The sequence below is a fragment of the Phyllobates terribilis genome, unplaced genomic scaffold, assembly GCF_046119375.1.
Source record: "Phyllobates terribilis strain yellow unplaced genomic scaffold, ASM4611937v1 Scaffold_5__5_contigs__length_657084704, whole genome shotgun sequence".
Taxonomy (NCBI): domain Eukaryota; kingdom Metazoa; phylum Chordata; class Amphibia; order Anura; family Dendrobatidae; genus Phyllobates; species Phyllobates terribilis.
In genome coordinates, this window is record NW_027362765.1 from 128,364,325 (window position 1) to 128,386,531 (window position 22,207).

At 39.8% G+C, this 22,207-nt stretch overlaps 1 protein-coding gene across 5 annotated transcripts in view; it reads left to right on the forward strand.

Moving 5' to 3' along the window:
- The window catches only part of GATA5 (GATA binding protein 5), a 38,193-nt gene that overhangs the window by 9,842 nt on the left and 6,144 nt on the right, over nucleotides 1-22,207 (forward strand). For 3 of the 5 annotated variants that reach the window (XM_073682975.1, XM_073682974.1, XM_073682976.1), the window contains exons 3-4: nucleotides 10,182-10,351; nucleotides 12,572-12,721. In XM_073682975.1, coding sequence (XP_073539076.1) covers nucleotides 10,182-10,351; nucleotides 12,572-12,721 — 320 coding nt within the window. The remainder of the gene's footprint in view (nucleotides 1-10,181; nucleotides 10,352-12,571; nucleotides 12,722-22,207) is intronic. The other 2 variants (XM_073682977.1, XM_073682978.1) reach the window with 1 other exon arrangement.

Sequence of the window (22,207 nt, forward strand, 5' to 3'; positions counted from 1 at the left end):
ACCACTTCTGTATTTATCACCCACTCCTGGTTTTGGCTACAAATACTGAGGTAAAAAACTGACTAAATACTGACAGCGTGACCATAGGCTTACCTTGGGGAGTTTGATCTGTGACTTTGACCATCTCCATTTTTTTTAATGCGAACACCTAGTCTAAACCCCCCCCCCCCCAGCGGATGTGAGAACAATGCCGTAGTCTATAATGGGTACATGTGCAATCAGTGAAAGACATAGATAGAATACGTATGTGAGAAATGGCTGGGGTCAAACAAGGGAGTGAAAGATAGTTCAATTTTCATCCCAAAAACGTGGACAATTTTAATCCATGAGTACATATTTTATGTCTGTATCAGTTTAAAAAGTCCACGATCAAATACAGTTTCTTAGGCTAATAATGACAATATACCATAAAAATCGAATGTAATACTGATGTTCCATGTGGGATCCAATTTTTTTTATTTTTTTGCATTCCCATAGACTTTAATAGGCGAGTCTCTTCTGAAATATGGAAAAGAATAGTGAATGCTGCAATTTTTTTCCTGCATAGACACTCAGTCCGTATGAAAAAACTGAGCAGCCCTATTGAATTACATTGGTCAGTGTGCTGTTCGATTTTCACTCGCACAGCACACGTCTATATAATATGTTCTTCTGAACGAGCCTTTAGGCCTCATTCAGACGTCCGTGCTTTTAAACTTATGCATAAAAAGGTCCGAGTGTCATCCATGTTTGATCCATGTGTCAGTTTTTACCATTGTATGTATCACGGACCGCACACGGACTGTACACTGACGCCATCTATGTGGTGTCTGTGATTTTCATGGACCCATAGACTTGTATTGGTACTTTTTATCCCATAATATCAGCAAAAAACAAACATGTCTCCATGATTTTTGCATAGACAAATGATCCACAAAAAACATGTAACCAATAGACTATAGTGGCAAAAACACTTGATAGAAGGTGTGCGTGAAACGCGGATGTCTGGATAAAGCATTAGTCTCAGGTAGATAAATTGCAGGTAATGAGCACTGATAATATAGTAAGTCTTCCTTCATTTACTCACATTTATATTTTTCAATAATCCTGAGGTTTTCAGATGAGCTAATGGTAATTTCCCCTCTCCCCATATAGAGACATCCCCAGTTTAAACAAGGCAATGTGCTGATGAGGAACAATCAGCATAAGGCCACGGCCCCACTATCAGTATTTGGTCAGTATCCGGTCAGTATTTTTTCTCAGGAGTAGGAGACAAAACCAGGTGAGGAACAATCAGAGAAAAGGTGTAATAGAAACAAGTCACCAATTCTGCGTTTATCACCCACTCCAGGTTTTGGCTTCCACTCCTGAGAAAAAATATTGACCAAATACTGATAGTGGGGCCGTGGCCTTAGAAGAATCCAGCAGCAATCTGTTAACAAAAAAGTTGACCAGATACAATTTTTTTATCCAGCGAAAAAAACTGAGGTCAACTGGATCCGTTTTTAACATTGAAGTCTATGGAAAATGGATGATTACTGGACATGTGAGCATAGTCTTAAAAGTGAGATCCAAAAGAAACTTATGTGTTGATCGGTTGCTGGACATGTTCAGACTGTGATTGTGGGTGATCAGATCTGGTCATTGTTTAGCAGGAGTATATTGAAATAAACACAGGGGGTTCTAATCGGAAAATTTATCCCCCCCCCCCCCCCACCACCATTTCTCCTGTTTAGTTGTTTCGTTGCTCCTGGGAAAAGTGTCAGAAGTATCTGGTGGCCACTTATCCAGCCCCTAGTTAATAACCCCCACTCTCCACTTAATGTACATTAATGATGGAGTCAGGGGCGATACCTTAGCCTTTGACTGATTGATCTTACAATTTCAATATAGTGTATGAGTAGCATCTGATCCTATAAAATATCGGTCTCCAACCTCCGGCTTAACAACTATGGCAAAACTACAACACCCCTCATTGCCTAATGGCCACAGACCTGATGGGAGTTTTAAACAACTGGAGAGCCAGTGTAGCATGTATAGAAGCTGCTGCAGTTTGGATAGTTAGCTCATGTCTTCCAGCAGTTGCAGAACTATAAGTTCCAGCATGACCTCCTAGCACGTGCTGAGCTGTAATATGTGTAACGTCGGTCGGCAGGAGGAGCGCAGCAGCTGAGGCCTCTGGAGAAATCTCTCTGTACTATAGTCCCCTGTGTTGCCTGGATCTTGTTCTGTAGTTGAAAACTTTGCTTGATTTGACAGGTGAAGATAAGGGAATGGCTACAAGTTCAGTTATCAGTAAATGATCACTCCATGGGAGTAATTGACCCTTAATATTAGCAATGTCAAAGTGATCACTGTGCAGAAAAGGTTACACAAACTAACGGACAGGCCTGGTTCAATCATCACGATTTATACAATCGCCATTATCAGCAATTGCCATATTTAACTCACTGTTTGCAAATTAAACCCTCTTTAAACTGAAGCAGCTGGACGTTTCTATCATTAATCCCCTGTCAAACAGCAGAAGTAGTATGTACAAGGCAGGGACGATGGGGGTTGTATTATTTTATATAATGAGAGGCCGTCTTATCACTGTTTATTCTGCATTGTCTTGAGTTGTGGTAAGATAACGCCATGTCATTTTTCCATCATTTTTTCTTGTTTGCAAAACAAAAACTAATGGAGGTTGTCAATGCTTCTCCTAGCAAGCAGTCAGTGGAGAAAGGACGGCACTAGGATGCAACTAAGGGCACATTCAGACGTCAGTGATTTTTCTCGTATGCAAAAATCGGTCTGAGTTTCATCAGCGTTCGGCCAGTGTGTCAGAGTTTTCTCAATTTTTCTCGGATGAAAAATAAAACTGATGGAGGTTTCTGCAGCTTCACCTATCAACCAGTCAGTGAAAAACGGACAGAACACTGATGGCATCCGAGTGCTGTCCAGTTTTTTGACCGGCCCATAGACTTGCGTTGGCCAGTTTGATCTGACAATGGTATTAGTATTATACATGATTCCGTGATTTTGTATTGATCACTCAGTCCAAGGAAAAAAATTGGTCATGTGAACTACCCCATAGTCTATCATAAGTCCGTGAAAGGCTGGCAGCAGCAGACGAGCGTATGAAAAATCTTCCCCGTTTCATCGAGAAAAGTTGGACGATTTTTTCAAATTTTCATCAGAATTTCATCCATGTGCCATTCGTGTGTTTTTTGTTTTTTTTTAGTCTGTGGGACATCCGTATTCATACAACTACATTAAAATATATACATGATCAGATCCAATTTTCTACATTTATAATAGAAATCTATCTGTAAAAATCTGATGTTCTGTGTGGGATCTGATTTTTTTTTCCATGCACCCATAGACTTGAATGTGTGAGTCTCATCCAAGAAAAAAATCATTCATCTTAACAGCGTTATTGAATAACATGGGTCAATGTGCTGTCCGATTAAAAATCACATAGCACATGTACGATTTACACACTTGTCTGCATGAGACCAAATACACGAATCGGACTCGTACCAGAAAAAGTATTGTCTGAATGAGCCCTAAGGTGCCAGCGACGTGCTGATCAGCGTACGGCATTACTGGTTTATAGTGTCAACTTCTCTTCTTGCAAAGAATTTCTCTTTTTCACTTAAGCAACAGCAATATTTTACCTACAACTTTTTTTTTTTGTAACTTTGGATCAATTCATGATACAGTTATTTTTGAGCCACTATCTTAAATGTAACTCCAGACCTTCTTAAAGAAAAAAGTAATTCAGATGCACCTAAACAAACTACATCGCAACTAACAAAAGAAGAAAAAGCATAATCTTCATTGTAAATAATTAAAAAACCTGTTTTGCACATGACAAGTGCAAATTTACAAGACAATTTTGTTAAATAAAGTACATGAACAGTAAATATAAGCTTGAGTACTAAGAGAACATTTCCAACAGCATAGAGCTATATAAAGCTGTATCAATAAATCTAGCATAATGTGCAAATTCAAGAAACCCATTGGTCTAAATGAGGTGTGCAGATAACAAAAAACTAGTTACTCAAGATGAATATACATAGTATAATAATTTCCATAACACAGTTCTCCTCCAGGCAAGTGTCTCTATGTTCCAATGTGCGTTTCGCCATGCTTCATCAGGAGTCCCTCTGGCAAATCAGAGTAGAACGTGCATTGGGGCCAGAGTCACAGGCCTAGAGCATTATATTATGTAAGCTATTAAACTATATATATATATATATATATATATATATATATATATATATATATATATATTCCCTTTGAATAACTAGCTTGTCATCAGCATACCTCATAGTTACAGTTTTCCGTAAAGTTACAGCAATAAAAGTTGCAGTTCGTTCCTTTCACTATTAGTGTTGTTTTGCTAGTTAGCATACCTGGTTTATTCATTCTTGCTTTACATTCTCCTTCCTCAATTAGTGTTTTTCTGCCTTTTTTCTTAAGATACATGTTCATGTTTTTTAAATTATTTGCAATAAAGATTATGTGACTGATGAGATACTCAGCTCCTTTTTCTTGTTTTATTGGTAGTGATATCGATTTTTGGAGCCAAACAAAAAAGTAGGACCAGTAGAAAAGACAACGATATCATTTAATATAATAAAGAACATAATATCACATGAAGCCTATTCTTTAGATTTCCTATTCCCTTTGAACCCTCTTAGAGTTTTGCTAAAGACACTGCATCAGCTGTTCTTTCTTTAAGGTGATTTCGCACATATCATTTTTAGAAAAACTACATTTTTTTGCAGAGATTTTTTTTTTTTTAAAAACAATGTTGGATGTCTGTAGGAAAACCCACAACAGCATGTTTTTGTGTGGCTTTTCTTTTTCTTTTTTGTTGTGTTTTATGGGCCAGCAGTGTTATTTTCAACAGGCACTACAGTTTGCATATAAAATAAATAAACACTTGTAAAAATGCATGAAAATCATTATGGTGGTTTTTTTTTACAAGCCACAAAAAATGTGAGAGAAAGAGGTCGAATGAAGCTAAAAAAAATTAAAATCCCTTAGCAATATTATATAAAAAATGCCTATATAGTTGCATTGATCATCACTGACTAAAATAATTTTGTGGTATTGTTTTTTTTTTATATATTTTGTTTAGTTTTCTACACTTTTTGATACAGTTGTTTAAAGAAAAGTTAACTGAAAAAAATATCTGCTTGTCCCGGGCAGCTCGGTGGCTCAATGGTTAGCACTGTGGCTTTGCAGCACTGGGGTTCTGAGTTTAAATCCCACCAAGGACAACATCTGCAAGGAGTTTTTATGTTCTCCCCATGTTTCCTCCAGGTTCTCCAGTTCCTTCACACACTCCAAACACATACTGATAGGGAATTTAGATTGTGAGCCCCAATGGGGACAGTGATTATGTTTGTAAAGCACTGTGGAAAATGATGGCGCTATATAACTAACTTGCATCAAAAGCACTTTTTGGGATGTATCTGATGGCATAGTTAATGTGCGCCAGAAAAATGTCACAGTGTATACATAAAGCCCAAAGTGGTATGAACTCACGTTAAGGCCACATTCAGATGTCAGTGATTTTTCTGGTGTGGTACTCAAAAAATGGTCAAATTTTCATCAGTGTTTTTGATACGATTTTTATCAGTATTTGGTTAGATTTTACCATTAGTGATTTTCTTGCATGAAAAAAAAGAATAAATTCCAAGCTTTTTCCTATCCATTACAATGTTAAAAACGGACATAAGACGGACTGGACATGGATGCGAATGTGTGCTGCTAATGATTTTTCAGGGACCCATAGACTTTTGTGGGTAATTTTGATCCGTGGCTAGGATCCAAAATGGACATGTCTCCATTTTTTTTTGTGAACTACTTGGTCTGCAAAACATACAGACATATGAACAGCCACATAGACTATAATGAGCAAGTGTTCAATCTGTGAAAAACACTGATATAACACATACGTGATCACAGACATCTAAAGGAAGCCTAAGAGAAACAATCTAGTCATTATAAAGCTGGCGCTATACCTTAGATATCTGTCAGGAAAACGTTCCCAAGTATGTGCATGTATTGTTAATGTGGAGTGGGGATTAAGATGCTGCCAGGCACTCCTGTTCCCTCTAGACACCCCTATCCCCTCTAGGCACCCCTGCCCCTCTAGACACCTCTGTCCCCTACAGACACTTTTGGCAACAGCTTATCTCTCATGAGAAAAATGATCAGGCATGTTGAAATCCAACTGCCCAATCCTTATTTTCTGAAGCTTCTGTCATCAGGGGAATCGGGACACAAAAGATGCACATTAGATGATTTTTTGTCCCTGACTAAAATTGCTAATTTGGCCAACATTTATCAACATGTATGTCCACCTATAGGCTTTATATCTGATATAGTCAAAGTGTTATATATATATATATATATATATATATATATATATATATATATATATATATATACAATCATATATAGTTATATGGTGCAGATTTAAGCTCTGTTCACTTTGGTGCTCTGTCTTCTTCTTTTTTCAGGATAGACCCCTATGGACCCCTTTGTCTATCTATCTATCTCATATCTATCTACGGTATCGGTCTGTCTGTCTCTTATCATATTTATCTCATATCTATTTTTCATTCATATCTATCTAGCTATCTATTATCTATCTATCTAGCCTCTCTGGCAAGAACCAAACCATCAAGATAAACAGCAATAACTGGAGGCAGCACTCCACTTTGCCACAAATTTCGGAGTGCTGCCTGAAGTTGTTGCTATTTATCTATCAATCTGTCTGTGTGTCTGTCTATCTATCTATCATCTCTCATATCTATCTATCTATCATCTCTCATATCTATCTATCATCTCATCTATCTATCTATCTATCTATCTATCTATCTATCTATCTATCTATCATCTCATCTATCTATCTATCTATCTATCTATCTATCTATCTATCTATCTATCTATCTATCTATCTATCTATCTATCTATCTATCTATCTATCTATCTATCTATCTATCTATCTATGCCTCCGGTAAAGCATTGCCTGCATTTAGAAAAACTATACACTCCATTTCTACACTTCCCCATTTCCAATTTGAAAGGTGCTGTGCAATTTTACTTTTAACCTTAGGCAGAAATAAAGTTTGCAGTACAGCTGAAAACTTCTATATTTCTCCAAGATGTACATCATGATGCCTATTTCATCTTCCCCTGCACAGCTATAGTGTCTGTATACATCAAAGTGTCCCATTTCATGTACTCATCTATCTCCATGTCAGGGTCGTCCTCAGACTGGAGGATGCTCACAACTTTTTGGATTGACTGGGGAATCTGCCCCCATGCCCCTTCCTCCCACTCTCAGGGTCTGTCATTTGTCAACTGTAAAGTCTGGGTGATAGATTTGTATTGTAGGAGCGGACCAAAAACTGTCCGAACCCTGAGCTGTGAGCCATAAGCATTCCATCAGCCCCCAGCCTGCCTGTCGCCAGCAGTCAGCATGGAAAACTATGTGATGGAGTTCAGGAAAGTTTCCAAGCCCCCTCCTCCTTTTATCATCTTACAATAACATTGCACTAATCATTTATTGTCCAGCTCTGTGGGGACTGCTGGGAAGGGAAGCACAAGCCTTTTTGGTGGGAAAGGGTTAATCTATGAATGCAAAGAGTTAACAAGACTGCCTCAATCAATCTTCATTTCCACCCCACCCCCCCCCCCTTCTTTCTGAAAATTCACCCTTGTGCCAGTGGGGAGCTATGTATCACTCACACAAATTAATACATGTTAGCGTGCACAGGGCTTGGCAGCCATACATAACACATAAAATATTGTCCTCCTATACATTAGAGGCAGGTCACCGCCAGCACACCCAAATAGTCATTACAGCATTTAACATTAAGCTGAGTGCAGCTGAAATGTGACAAAAATGTAAAATACGCCAGTAATAGAGAAGGCCAGATCACAAAACAACACCACTTATTAAACATTAACCCCACGCTATAACGTCGTCACATGTGCAGCACAAAACAAGGCGACCTCCACTCCACCAGATCCCAGAATCCAGTAACATTCCCATGTCACACAGCGATCCTTCATCGCCCTGAACTATGATGGTTCATGCAACACTGTACTGCCATTGAACATATAACATTCATTCTCCACCACCGGCCAATTTTGTTGTATATTCCCTAGAGGGGTTACTCTGGTCCATGAATATTTTTCTGCTGCTAAATGTCTCATAATATTTAAGCATTGCTTTTTTTGCCAGAATTATTTATGAATGGGTTAAAAATGCAACAGAAATGCAACCTAGAACTATAGGTAATGCGGAGGTATGTGGTGCCAAGAAAAAACTATCTATCCATCTATCTATCAATCTATCACTTTATATATGTAATATATTTATGTGTCCATACAACATCTAAAAGCCCCCATACACATTAAATTAAATGTCTGTCAAACCCTCCAATATTGATGGGTATGGCCTAATGTGTATGGGGATGTCGGCCAAGTGATGTTTGAATGAGATGTTGATCGCGCCCTCTGTTTTCGGACAGCTGATCACATTGTTCTCCTCGAGATAAGCCGCTGCCCGACGTGTCAGCTGGCAGCTTTGTCATAGAGAACACAGGAGAGCTCAGTCTGAGGCGCGCTCCTGTGTATAGGAGATTCGACTGAAATGACTATCAACTGAACAATCGGCCAAAGCAACGTTTGGCCACCGGCCATCTAATGTGTATGGGGACTTAAGTGTCTGTTTACACATGCTGACCAATAACACTAAATGACCATCGATCGGTTACTTGTTTGGTGATTGGCAATCATTTAATAGCGAGATTACACAGACAAACTGCTGTTCAGATGTGCTCTGAATGATCTGTAATAGATCGCTTAGTGCGCATAGGCTGCCAGTGTTCTTGGTAACTTAAGTCCTGTTTACACAGAACGATGTGCTGTCGAGAACGATGATCTTTTGTGCAAACCAAACTAGCATTTTGGTTGTTCATTGGGTGATCGACCGCCTGATTATATAGTTCTGCCTGATTATCGTGAGACAACTGTTCCTAGGAGCACTCATTACACATAATTATGCTGTGTAAATTAACTTTGTCTATCTTTGTATCTAGGAAAATTAAGCAGCACAACATGCAAAAAAAAAAAAAAACCTCATGGTGAAAGCTTCCTGGATCAACAATCCCATAATCAGTCAGATATATAAAGAGAAAAAGAGGCAGCACCCCATTAATAAGCAAATAGTGTGGACTTTATTACCCCATGGGGCCACATGGGCTAATAAAGTCCACACAGTTTTGCTTATTAATGGAGTGTTGCCTCTTTTTATCTCTCATCTTCAATATGTCTATGTAACTAGTTTTTATAGATGTGTGTGAAATTGTTTAAACGTTTACAAATAACTAATTATTCTTGTCTACAATATATTTTGCAAACGTGTAATAATTTTGTGGTGAGGATCAAAAAAGCTCGTAGGGTCTGAATAATATTGTACTTTTAGCGTTACCCTCCTGTTTTTCTAATGTGGAGGGATTTTTCTCACGCAACCATTCTGTTCCTTCTGTAACTTATATTTTTATTCCACTTTGCGCTCAGTGGAATGAACCGTAATTTGCGATCGGGAAAACTTCAAGCTGATGCCGACTGTTCATTTTATTATGTGTCTGTATTCAGTTGTTTGAGTGCATTGCAGTGAAGTGAATAAATTGAGGGTCTTTGGGGCCCACCTTTCATTAACTTAGTCACTTTGTAATTTGTTCTCAGTGACGAGGACTCTCATGTTGAGACCTGGAAACTGTCAACAAGCTGCTGCCGTTTGTGCTTTTCATAATGTTCCTCCGTTTTGAACTTTGGGCGCATTATGGCTTCATGCTATGAAGAAGTTCAGATAAATCCCCTTCAATTATTTCATGATTGAGAGGTTCTTTACAACTAACCATTACCTTTTATCACAGATTTCTACATTAATGCTACTATAATTTTATCATATGGCGGTTTTAGTGGGCACAATACATCCACGTTGTAGGATCTGTATTACGGCCATAAAACACTGACCCCTCTCTGGTGATTTAAGTTCCCTTCAATAGAACGAGGTCACGTTGGGATCCAGTTTAGTATTTTGGCTTTGTAAATCTTGATACTTTTACCTGTTTATTCATTCTTCTTCATTCATCTCTAATTATTTATCACATTTCTGTCCCTAGAATACCTTGAAGACTTCCATGCCGAAGGAAGAGAATGTGTGAACTGTGGAGCAATGTCTACCCCTCTGTGGAGACGAGATGGCACCGGGCACTACCTGTGTAACGCCTGTGGGTTGTACCATAAGATGAATGGAATCAACCGACCGCTCATCAAGCCGCAGAAAAGACTGGTAAGAGATTTCCTACTATTTAATCCATTCAATAATTTTTTAGCATCTTAAATAGTAGTTTCCAACATATGGCTTACCAAACTACATGTCCCAGCATACCCTAACAGCCGAAGGGCATTGATTCCACTGTGTACCTATACCTATTTTCCTTTTATCAACACTGCAGAGAAAATTAAGTATTTCATCCTCTTTATTAAAATCAATGGGAAAATATATAATACACGGTAGAGCGAGTCCTTCAGATCGAAAGCTGCTGCCTGCTCTTCCTCATGTGCAGAATCAGGACTTCACCTGTGTAATGTCCGTATAATATAATAGACATGTGAACAGGGGCACCGGCATACAAAGAGTATAACGGTGCTGATTTACGCCAGCGCCCATAACCGCCTCAAAAAGAGGTCCGAGGGCTTCCATTCCACTTTGATGTCCATATGCAAGGGACAAGATCATCTTGGAGTGGGCTTTCTCTCTCTGGAGACCCTATAGTCCTATTATAGACAGAAAACCTCTGTATTACAGAATGTGATGGAAATCAGGCACACAGATACAATCATAGATTTCTATGATTTCCAGATCCATGCATATCTGTAATATGGCCGTGTGCACATGCCTTGTCTTTAAAATCCTAAACATATGCATTAATTAAAACTATGGAGCACGTGTTATAGTAAAACTAAGGTCCCAGTCACCAGAGCTGACAATCTATTGCGATCCTTCATACCAAATACCGCCTATATGATATTATTATATCCACTATCATATTAAAGGCTTATCCGTAACGTAACTCTTCAAGTGTTCGCTTTCTGTCGTCTTCAGCAGCTTTTTCCTTTAAACACCATATGGGGAAGCCGTCTGCCATAGACCTTTTACAGTACAGTTGCTTTAGATTAACACCAAGAAGTCAGATTTTCTGCGAGGTGCAAGATCTGAGATCTCCATAGAGGCTGATGTGTAAGGACGAAGGGTTATTGGGGGCCCCTGCTCGGGAGTAAGCCGCACTCTCTGAAAGCGGTTAGTCGCGTTCTCCCCAGAGTATTACTGCCATTAATATCAGCTTCTGGAGAATCCATCACAGATAAAGATTTACACAGCGGAGAGAAATCGTACATTTAGTCTCCATTTTTTAATTCTGTGTCGCTGCTATAGATGAGATTCCCTTAAAGGGGTCCACTCAGTGGGAAGCTAGAACTATGTGTTTCTCTGCGTCCCTCTCCTATCCTTCGGGTACACACAGGGTTTGTGTGCAGCTTGTAGCCATACAGATACATATGTGCGTTAAAGCTGGATACACACAACGGTAGGGTAATTTATTTATTTTTTGGCCACATCCATCATTAGGACTCTGGCAGACGACCGTAAAAATCAGACGCGTACTATCCATTTTGATGGTTAGAACTCGCCTCTATGTTATTCTATGGGACATGCATATGTCCGATTTTTTTTTCCTTGGTCCGAGGCAAGAAATCGCAGCATGCACGGCCATTCATGTTTTTGGGTTTGTGCAAAAAAATTGGACCACACTGAAATGACAAGTGTGAGTATTGGGCTGTATAGAGAAGATGCTTTCACAATCTCCTAACATCATTGTCATTGTCCCATCCTTCACTTTTTATTAAGGCCACGGCCCCACTATCAGTATTTGGTCAGTATTCGGTCAGTATTTTTTCTCAAGAGTGGGTGATAAATGCAGAATTGGTGACTTGTTTCAATTATACCTTTTCTCTGATTGTTCCTCACCTGGTTTTGGCTCCCAGTCCTGAGAAAAAATACTGACCGAATACTTGCCAAATACTGATAATGGGGCTGTGGCCTAAAAGCGGTTTCTGCTATATTTTTAAAGTTATCAGTGGGAAGCTTCACTGCTGAAAGAGTGAAAGAAATAAAGCATAATTACTAAAGATGAGAAAATTGATTCACAGGACCTTGGTCCAGCAGCCAGGTCAATTTTCAATGGCCGCAGAATGGGAGCCCCGCGAACCACCTCCCGCCTGTCAATATTTCCAGCTCCTCTTTTGATTAGCTGGCCTGTGTGCACCACTCCGCAAAACAATGATGTCACGTCAGGCCGGCTAATCAAAAGCGGAGCCGGGAATGTAGGTATGACGTCGCCAGACTCCCGTCCAGCGGCCATGGAATACTGACTTGGCGGCTGGACCAGGGTCCTGTGAATCGATTTGCTCATCTCTAGTAATTACCATTATAATCTGTACCCCATTCCAGCTGTCTGTCTCCGCCGGACCAGAAGAGATGACATCGCAACCACAACAGTCACTGATTGGTTCCATGGTCAGGTGGTGTTCAGGACGTCATGACTTCCGGTCCAGCGAAAACTGTTGGAGCAGCACCACTGGAGGGAGGCAGATGACGATGGTGAGTATGCTTTCTTTATTTTTCTTTCAGCATGGTAGCCTCCCAGTGAATATAGTATAAAATATAGTGGAAACCCCCTTTATAAAAACTCTTAGTGACCACCAATACGACTTAAAACTGACCTGAGATATAAGTGAATAGCATCCCTGAGGGGTGAAAATTCAACAGCTGTCGGCTGTACACTATAGCTCACACCCTGCATCAGTCACGACCATAACTGTTTAACCCCTTAGAAACTGCTGTCAATAGTGACTACGGCATCTAGTTGGTTAACTGAGTGTGGGGGCTCCCTCTGTAGCCCCATCAGCTCCCTGAGATTGTTATTGTGTGGTCCTGATGGGTGACATGACAATTCATAGTCTGCCGGCTATAGTGACCTGTCCAAAGTTAGCAACATTTAGGTGGTAAAAATAAAAGTTTTCTTTCCTGTCATGCCACTTTGCATTAATTCCTGAAAAGCACCCAAAGGGTTAATAAACTACCTGACAGCAATTTTGAATACGGCGATGGGTGCAGTTTTTAAAATGGTATCACTTTTTGGGGTTTTCCAATATATGGGTACCCCAAAGTCACATCAAGCCTAGGGAATAGGTCCCTAAAAAAATAAGTTTTGTAAATTTAATTGAAAAAATGAAAAAATTACTGCTACAATTTAAAAGTTTTTAACATCCTAATAAAATAAAAGAACATTTTACCGATGGTGCTGATGTAAAGCGGAGATGACGGAAATGTTATTTATTAACTATTTTGTGTGGTATGATGATCTGGATTAAATGGATAATACAAAATATTTTATTTTTGTCAAATTTCTGATATTTTTATAAATAAACGCAAAACATATCAACCTAAAATTACCATTATCATGAAATATAACGTGTCATGAAAAAATAATCTAAAATTCACTGGGATATGTTGAAACATTCCAGAGTTATTACCACATAAAGTGACAAGTCAGCTTAGAAAAATGTGGCCTGGTCACTAAGAGAATAAGAAATTATTTTTATACAGCCCAATTCTCACACTGAGGCCAGGGCCCAACTATCAGTATTTGGTCAGTATTCGGTCAGTATTTTTTCTCAGGAGTGGGGGCCAAAACCAGGTAAGGAACAATCAGAGAAAAGGCATAATAGAAACCAGTCACCAATTCTGCATTTATCGCCCACTCCTGGTCTTGGCTCCTACTCCTGAGAAAAAATACTGACCAAATACTGATAGTGGGGCTGTTGCCTAAGGGCGCAATCAGATCGCAATTTAAATCGGACCGTAACAGCTTCATGTATTTCTATGCAGCTGTCACACTCGGGTCGGGAGAGCCGCCGGCTAGTCCGTGCACTGCGTTCCGGTCTTGGTCCGATTTATACGGACGTCTGACTGCGCCCTAATGAAGGATGTAGAAAGAAAAATTAATAAATAAAAATACCCTATAGATCTGTGTGTGTAGATCCTATGCCGACATTTGTATCTTCATGGTTAAAGACTACATACATATAAAGGATACCCAAAGGATAGGAGATGGAGGAAGTAGAGCAACGCATGAGTGCTAGCCGTGGGGACACATAGGTCTGCATAGAAACTGTAGACACAAAACGGTAGGAGTTTTTTTTTATTTAAGACTTGCTAAATCTTCTTTTTTTTTCATTTTGTACATCTAATAGCTTCACACTTGTGGTTTAAGAAAGCCATAAAAGTTCAATCTGGACCACCCTGTATACATGCGTGCTCAGTTTGACTAAGTGTGCGTTTGTTTTCAACAGGGAGGGTGGAATAAGCTGCTGTTCAGACAGTCCTGGCTGCGGCTTATCTTCTCTGAGAACAAAGGATTAAGGATGATATCCAACATGCCCCATCCTGCTGTCGGCATCGACAGTCAGGGCTATCGGGAAGTCCCTATATACATTAGACAGAAGATCATTTTATTGAAAATATCGGGTTTGGCAGAGTTTTCTCTGATGTGTATGTAGACTGGTTGTAGAATAAAGACAGGAATGCAGAATTATGTTATATATTTAGATGGAAGGGATGCAAAGATACCAGATATAATGTATAGGTGCCTCCAGCACTTCAGGCACTTCAGGGATAAAAGGAATCAAAGCTTGTGATACATATAGTGATGACACAGTCATCGGCAAACAGAAAGAGGCTTTAACAGAAGGGTAACGTGTAATATGGAACGAATCCTAAAGCGCAGGTCATTTATACATCATGGCTTTACTTACCTACAGGATGCAGCCGGCCGGGCCGACACAAGCTGAGCTATTAGCATGCTACATTATAAATGGCTGCTACATGAATAGAGCAGAACTTTGTACCTGGAGAATTCAGTAATATAGATGGCAGCACGTGATAGTAACTAGCTGAGAGAAGAGGGGCTGTGGTGTCTGAGGGGGTCCTGAGATGACAGCAGTGTTATATGGCCGAGTTCACACTTAGTGGAATTTGATGACTGGAAGAGATCCCGCATAATTCTATGGGATCAACAATGGGACACTGGATGACCGTATTTATGGAATTGAGCTTTTGCGTGCTTATATTACTGAGGCTTTGTGATGGATTTCATTCTTTATATAGAAGGGTAGAAATCCACGGTCAATATCCGCGGCATTTCTTCAATATAATGAGCATTTGTCGGTGCAGAATTTTTCTGCTTTGTGTGAATGCGTCTTTCAGTAGTTTAATTATCTGCAATTCACTGCAGATTTACAGGTTAGAATTTGCTTGGAAAATCTACGGAAATGTGTGAAGTGCTGCGGAATATAGATATAAAACTTATTATTTATGTACCATGGGGAAAGACATGGCAGCTTTTATAGGACTCATATATAAGGGGGTCGCCACTCCTGGTTAGCACAGGAGGTTGTGCTTCCCAATGGGTGATGGGCTCCACTTCTTTATTACTATGTTAGTAAATAAAGGAAGAAAAAATGGTTAATCGGTGGAGAAAGGTTGAATTTGATGGACCTAGGTCTTTTTTTCAACCTTTGTAACTACGTAACCAGAGGGTCATGCTGCCCTTTTCTCCTATAAAAGATGGGGCAAATAAATACGGGATCGTTTACGCTTCAGATAGGATGGTGCGGTCCTATGAAGCTGCTCCATATTGGGGCCCCATCTAGATATTAACATTGTAGCCCTCTTTGTTCTGTGTACCCTTTAGAAGTTAGATGATACTTGCACTATGCTAAAGCATTGCTTGAATTGGCATAAATCCATAACATGCTTCCTTTACAATCTATGGGCTCATCACGTATTTTTGTGCCTGCAGAAAAAAATATTTTTTTTCTTAAAAATAGTAGCTTTCTTCTTCATGCAGCATATTAACGAGCATTGCTGCAAGAGATAAAGAAGGGGGCAAAATATGGGCAGAAAATGGGATGCCTACAGGAGCCCCATACCAACAGATAGTAGACCTCATTTATTAACCCTTTAAGGACCAGGGAATTTAGTGTCTTTGCCCTTTCGTTTTTTGTTCCCCTGCATCCAAGAGCCATAACTTTTTTATTCTACTGTCGACATAGCCATATGAGGGCTTGTTTTTTTGCAGAACAAGCTGTAGTCTTGAATGACAACATTCATTTTGCCACATAATGTACTGAAAAATTCCAAGTGTGATGAAATGGTGAAAAAATGCAATTCTGCCATTTTTTTAATGGAATTCTTTGTGGGGTAAAAATGACTTAGAAACATGTTTATCCAGGTTAGTGTCACTTGCATAGATTTATTTTCTATTTATGTGATAAAAAACGTTTTGCTGCTTTTGTTTCGCTATCTTCCAAGATCCGAAACATTTTTACTTTTCTGTTGATGGAGCTGAAGGTTTTTTTTTACGTAGTGAGTTGATGTTTTCATTGATACGAATTGGGCGTAAATACAACATTTTGATAGCTTTTAGGCAAGTGACAAAAAACGCAATTCTGGCGTGTCGATTTTTTTCTCTTTGCAGTGTTTATTGTAGGGGATTAATTAATTCTATTTTGATAAATTTCACTTTTCCTGACCAAAGATGTTTTTTTTCCGTTCTTTATTTTTTATGGGGGAAAAAGGGGATGATTTCAGTTTATATATATATATATATATATATATATATATTACATTTTTTTAAACTTTTTTTTAACATTATTTATTAGTCCCCGTTAGTGACTTGAACCTGCGATAGTCCATTTGTTCAGTGTTGCAGTATAATGAAAATTGAAGGCTCCTATGCGCAGCTGAGCTTCATAGGAGTAGCAAGATGGCAACGATGAGATTCTTCGGGAGGCTCCGGCTGCTATATTAGCCTATCAGCTCCCCTCGATCACATTGTGGAGAGTTAATGGAAGCCGATAAGCACCGGCAGGTGTTCCATTCAAATGCTGCTGTCAGAGATTGACCGCTTCGGCCACAGCTTCTAGAGGATGCTAGCTATGTAATATTTTTTATCTTACTTATTTAGCGCCAATAATTCCACAACTCTTTACAGAAATGATCATCACTGTCCTCATTGGTGCTTACAATCTAAATTCCATATCAGTATGTCTTTGGAGTATAATATACTATATATAATAGAATATAGCTGCCATCAGCTGTGTGTACAGCGAGTTCAGCTCCTGAGCCCCCTCCACTTATGCAACCAATCACAGTGTAGCTGTATTTGACCCGAGCAAGTCAAGAATTAAGACCTGAGTTCTGATTGGTTGCTGTTGGCCCCAATTTTCTATAGGAATTGTATTTGTCCTATAATATCTCTGTGTACCCAGCCTCCCTATAATGAATTATATTGCATTAATTAAGCCCAAAATTTGTGTAACCCCCCCAGCTTCAGACGCTGGACCACACTGCATCCTAAGATTTCTATCCATCCATTTCATGATTCCCTTAGTAATAAAGTTCTTTAGGTTTTGGCCCCGGCTGCTCGTCTTCCATATCTGTGACATCAGAAATCGCTTCATAGGAAATAATTTTTTAGTTTGGAAATATCTTTGGCAACCAAACTTAATGGGAAGCAATTACTAGTAGATCGTTCAGATCTTCACATTACAGTACTGCTCCGCTGACGGATGGTCCTATACCGTGTAGGGAGACCAATGACCTTTCGGCTACTTTGTAGAGGAGGGGATCAGATTCGAAGGGTCGTTCACAGAGGGTTAGTGCACGTTCAGTGATGTCTTGGGTTCATTTCTAGATGTGCATTTATAGTCATCGTTCTGGTATCTCGCTGTCTGATTCTGAGCGAAACATTTCACTCCACGGTACGCAGAATAATATTTTTCATACTCACTGCAAGTCCATTGTTGAGAAAAAGCAACTAGTCAAATATAAGAGCAAATGCCACACTGGCCCATAATCTGCATTCTAAGAATGCTCATTCCCGATCACTGTGCAATAGAAACATGTCAGTGATCAGCAGATCATGATCAAAATGGATCACTGACATGGCCAGACGGGAATGTGCTGCTGACAATATGCATACTGTATGCAGACTGAATATAGTATTAATATCATTCTCCTCTATACAGTTTGCATTGGCCTGTGTAGACCAGCGTTAAGTGATGGTCGATTGATGTGCTTTTTTATTGATGGGCACTTGATATGGGTAGAAATCCACCAGTGTATACCTAACAAATGTCTACAGAGCAGCTCTGATCAATACCAGTGACATGGATAATAGGCAGTTAAGGTTAGCCTGTTAGGCTAAGTGCCCACGATGCAGAAATGCTGCATATTTTTTCCGCTTCTCCCTGGCAGGAAAAACGCATGTGGATTTTACATGTGTTTTTCCTGCCAGGTAGAAGCGTTTGTCAAGCGTTTTTGCATGCATTTTCGCATGCGGGTTATCAAGCGCTTTTCCAAGCGATTTTAGCGTCACTTGGAAAAGTGCTTGACAACTTGGTCACACTATATAAATCCATGCAACCGGCATGGATTTATACAGTGCCTACAAGTAGTATTCAACCCCCTGCAGATTTAGCTGGTTGACACATGCGGAATTAACTTGGCATTGTGACATTTGTACTGTAGATCAGCCTGGAAGTGGGAAATGCACTGCAGCAAATTTTGTTTTTGCTTTTTTTTTTTTTTTTTTTTTAAAACGTTAAAAGTTAATTCAGAGTGTCATTTATTATTCAACCCCTCAAACCACAAGAATTCTGTTTGGTCCCCCTAAAGTATTAAGAAGTAGTTCAGGCACCAAGAATAATGAGCTTCACATGTGTGGATTAAAGATCTCTTTTGCCAGCCTTTTCTGACTATTTAAGACCCTCCCCAAACTTGTGAACAGCACTCAGACATGGTCAACAAGGGAAAGACAAAGGAGCATTCCAAGGCCATCAGAGACAAGATCGTGGAGGGTCACAAGGCTGGCAAGGGGTTCAAAACCCTTTCCAAGGAGTTGGGCCTACCTGTCTCCACTGTTGGGAGCATCATCCGTAAGTGGAAGGCTTATGGAACTACTGTTAGCCTTCCACGGCCTGGACAGCCTTTGAAAGTGTCCTCCCGTGCCGAGGCCAGGCTTGTCCGAAGAGTCAAGGCTAACCCAAGGACAACAAGGAAGGAGCTCCGGGAAGATCTCATGGCAGTGGGGACATTGGTTTCAGTCAATACCATAAGTAACGTTCCAGACGAGCCTGTATGGTACCTTTACTTTCAAAGCGTCATGTCAAGGCTCGTCAGTTTGCTCATGATCACTTGGAGGACTCTGAGACAGACTGGTTCAAGGTTCTATGGTCTGATGAGACCAAGATCGAGATCTTTGGTGCCAACCACACACGTGACGTTTGGAGACTGGATGGCACTGCATACGACCCCAAGAATACCATCCCTACAGTCAAGCATGGTGGTGGCAGCATCATGCTGTGGGGCTGTTTCTCAGCCAAGGGGCCTGGCCATCTGGTCCGCATCCATGGGAAGATGGATAGCACGGCCTACCTGGAGATTTTGGCCAAGAACCTCCGCTCCTCCATCAAGGATCTGAAGATGGGTCGTAATTTTATCTTCCAACAAGACAACGACCCAAAGCACACAGCCAAGAAAACCAAGGCCTGGTTCAAGAGGGAAAAAGTCAAGGTGTTGGAGTGGCCTAGTCAGTCTCCTGACCTTAACCCAATTGAAAACTTGTGGAAGGAGCTCAAGAATAAAGTCCACATGAGACACCCAAAGAACCTAGATAACTTGGAGAAGATCTGCATGGAGGAGTGGGCCAAGATAACTCCACAGACCTGTGCCGGCCTGATCAGGTCTTATAAAAGACGATTATTAGCTGTAATTTCAAACAAGGGTTATTCCACAAAATATTAAACATAGGGGTTGTATAATAATTGACCCACACTTTATGTTTAAAATTTAATAAAATTCAACTGAGCAACATAACTTTTTGGTTTGTAAGATTTATGCTTCTGTTCATAAAACCTACTCTCGTTTGCAGTTTGAAGGCTCTAACTTATTTGCATCTTATCAAACCAGCTAAATCTGCAGGGGGTTGAATACTACTTGTAGGCACTGTATAGTGTGACCAAGTAATAGTTAAAAAAAAGAATAAGAATGGTGAAATGTAAAAAATAAAGATTATACTTACCTTCCGATGGCCCCCAGTCTTTTCTCCGCTGCGTCCAGTCTCTTGTACAGCCCGCGGTGGTGTGAAAGGACCTTTCATGACGTCATTTAGTCATGTGACAGGTCACGCGACCGCTAACGTCTATGGTCGCGTGACTTGTCACATGACTAAATGACGTCATGGAAGGTCCTTTTAGTCCATCGCGAGCCGCCCAACACACCGGACGCATCACGGAGGAGGCTGGGGGCCATCGGAAGGTAAGTATAATCTTTATTTTTTATTTTAAATTCTTTTGTTAACAGGTGCTATCGTACCCGGGTCTGGAGGAGAGTCTCCTCTTCTCCGCATGTGCACATGTAGTCATGCGGATATTAAGTGATTCTATGCAAGTCAATGGCGGCAATTATGCTGCGTGTCTGCAAAACTAATGGACATGCTGCGTATTTTTCCGCAATGATAATCTGCAGCGGAAATTTCCGCAGCATATGCACGGCACATGCGGATTATCATTGGGGACCATGGGGTACGTATTACCAAGCGTTTTTTTAAGCGTTTTCGCTGCGGAAATTTCGCTGCAAAAACGCTTGAAAAACGCATAGTGGGCACGCAGCCTTAGTCTTGGTTCACACCACGTTTTTGTAACTTTTGAAAAGGACACATTTTTATGTTGTAAGCAAAAAAAAATAACCCAAACCTGATCTGTTGTAAAATGTATACAAACAGATGCATTTTAAACAGAATCTATTAATGGGATCAACCCACCTAAGTCGTCTATATGGGCATGTGGGTCATAAGAAGCTGAATAATATGATACCTTTATATCTGCGATCCGATATCTTATTCTAAAGAAATCCACATTTTACTTAATATGTAAATGAGCTGTTCAGATCTACGGGCCGGGCACTGATCTGCATGAGAGTATGCCTCCAGATATTATTAAAAATAAAGGAGTGGGTTGGGATACTAGTGTGAGACGTGTAGATCAGGAGAGAAGACTGTCAGTCATTACATGTCTCACACTGGTAATGATTCTCAGTGAGAACTCTGTCCAGCCCATAGACCTTAACATCTCATTTCCATATATTAAGAAAAATGTGGATTTCTTTGGAATAAGACATCAGATTGCAGATATCAAGGTATCCTTTTATTTGTCATCCCATGACCTATATGCCCATGCATACAGCTTAGGAGGGTTGATCCTACTGACAGATTCCCTTTAAAGCAGGTATATCTGTTTTACTTTTAACATATATGTTGCATCCATTTGAAAAAAAAAACAAAAAACCTGATTTTTATTTTAAATGACATGGGAGAAGTGTCAAAGGATGCTTTTTCCATCTGTTTTTTTCTTTTTTATTTTAGGATAAAAAAGCACAATAGACAATGTTTTTTTGCATCCTGAAAAGAAAACTAATCAATGCGAATATATGCACAAACAGATGCAAATTTGACAAATATTTTCCCATTCATTATATTCTATGCAAATACAGTTGTGCGCAAACGATTACATACCCCGGCAGAATTTTTCCTTTCTTGGACTTGTTTTAGAGAATATGAATGATAACAAAAAAACTTTTTCTCCACTCATGGTTATTGGTTGGGTGAAGCCATTTATTGTTAAACTACTGTGTTTTCTCTTTTTAAATCTTAATGACAACCAAAAACATCAAAATGACACTGATCAAAAGTTCACTACCCTAGTGATTTTGTCCTGATAACATGCACAGAATTTGACACAAATGGGTTTGAATGGCTACTAAAGGTAACATCCTCCTCTGTGACCTGTTTGCTTGTAATCAGTGTGTGTGCATAAAAGCTGAGTGAGTTTCTGGGATCCAGACAAACTCTTGCATCTTTCATCCAGCCACTGATGTTTCTGGATTGTGAGTCATGGGGAAAGCAAAAGAATTGTCAACGGATCTATGGGAAAAGGTAGTTGAACTGTATAACACAGGAAAGGG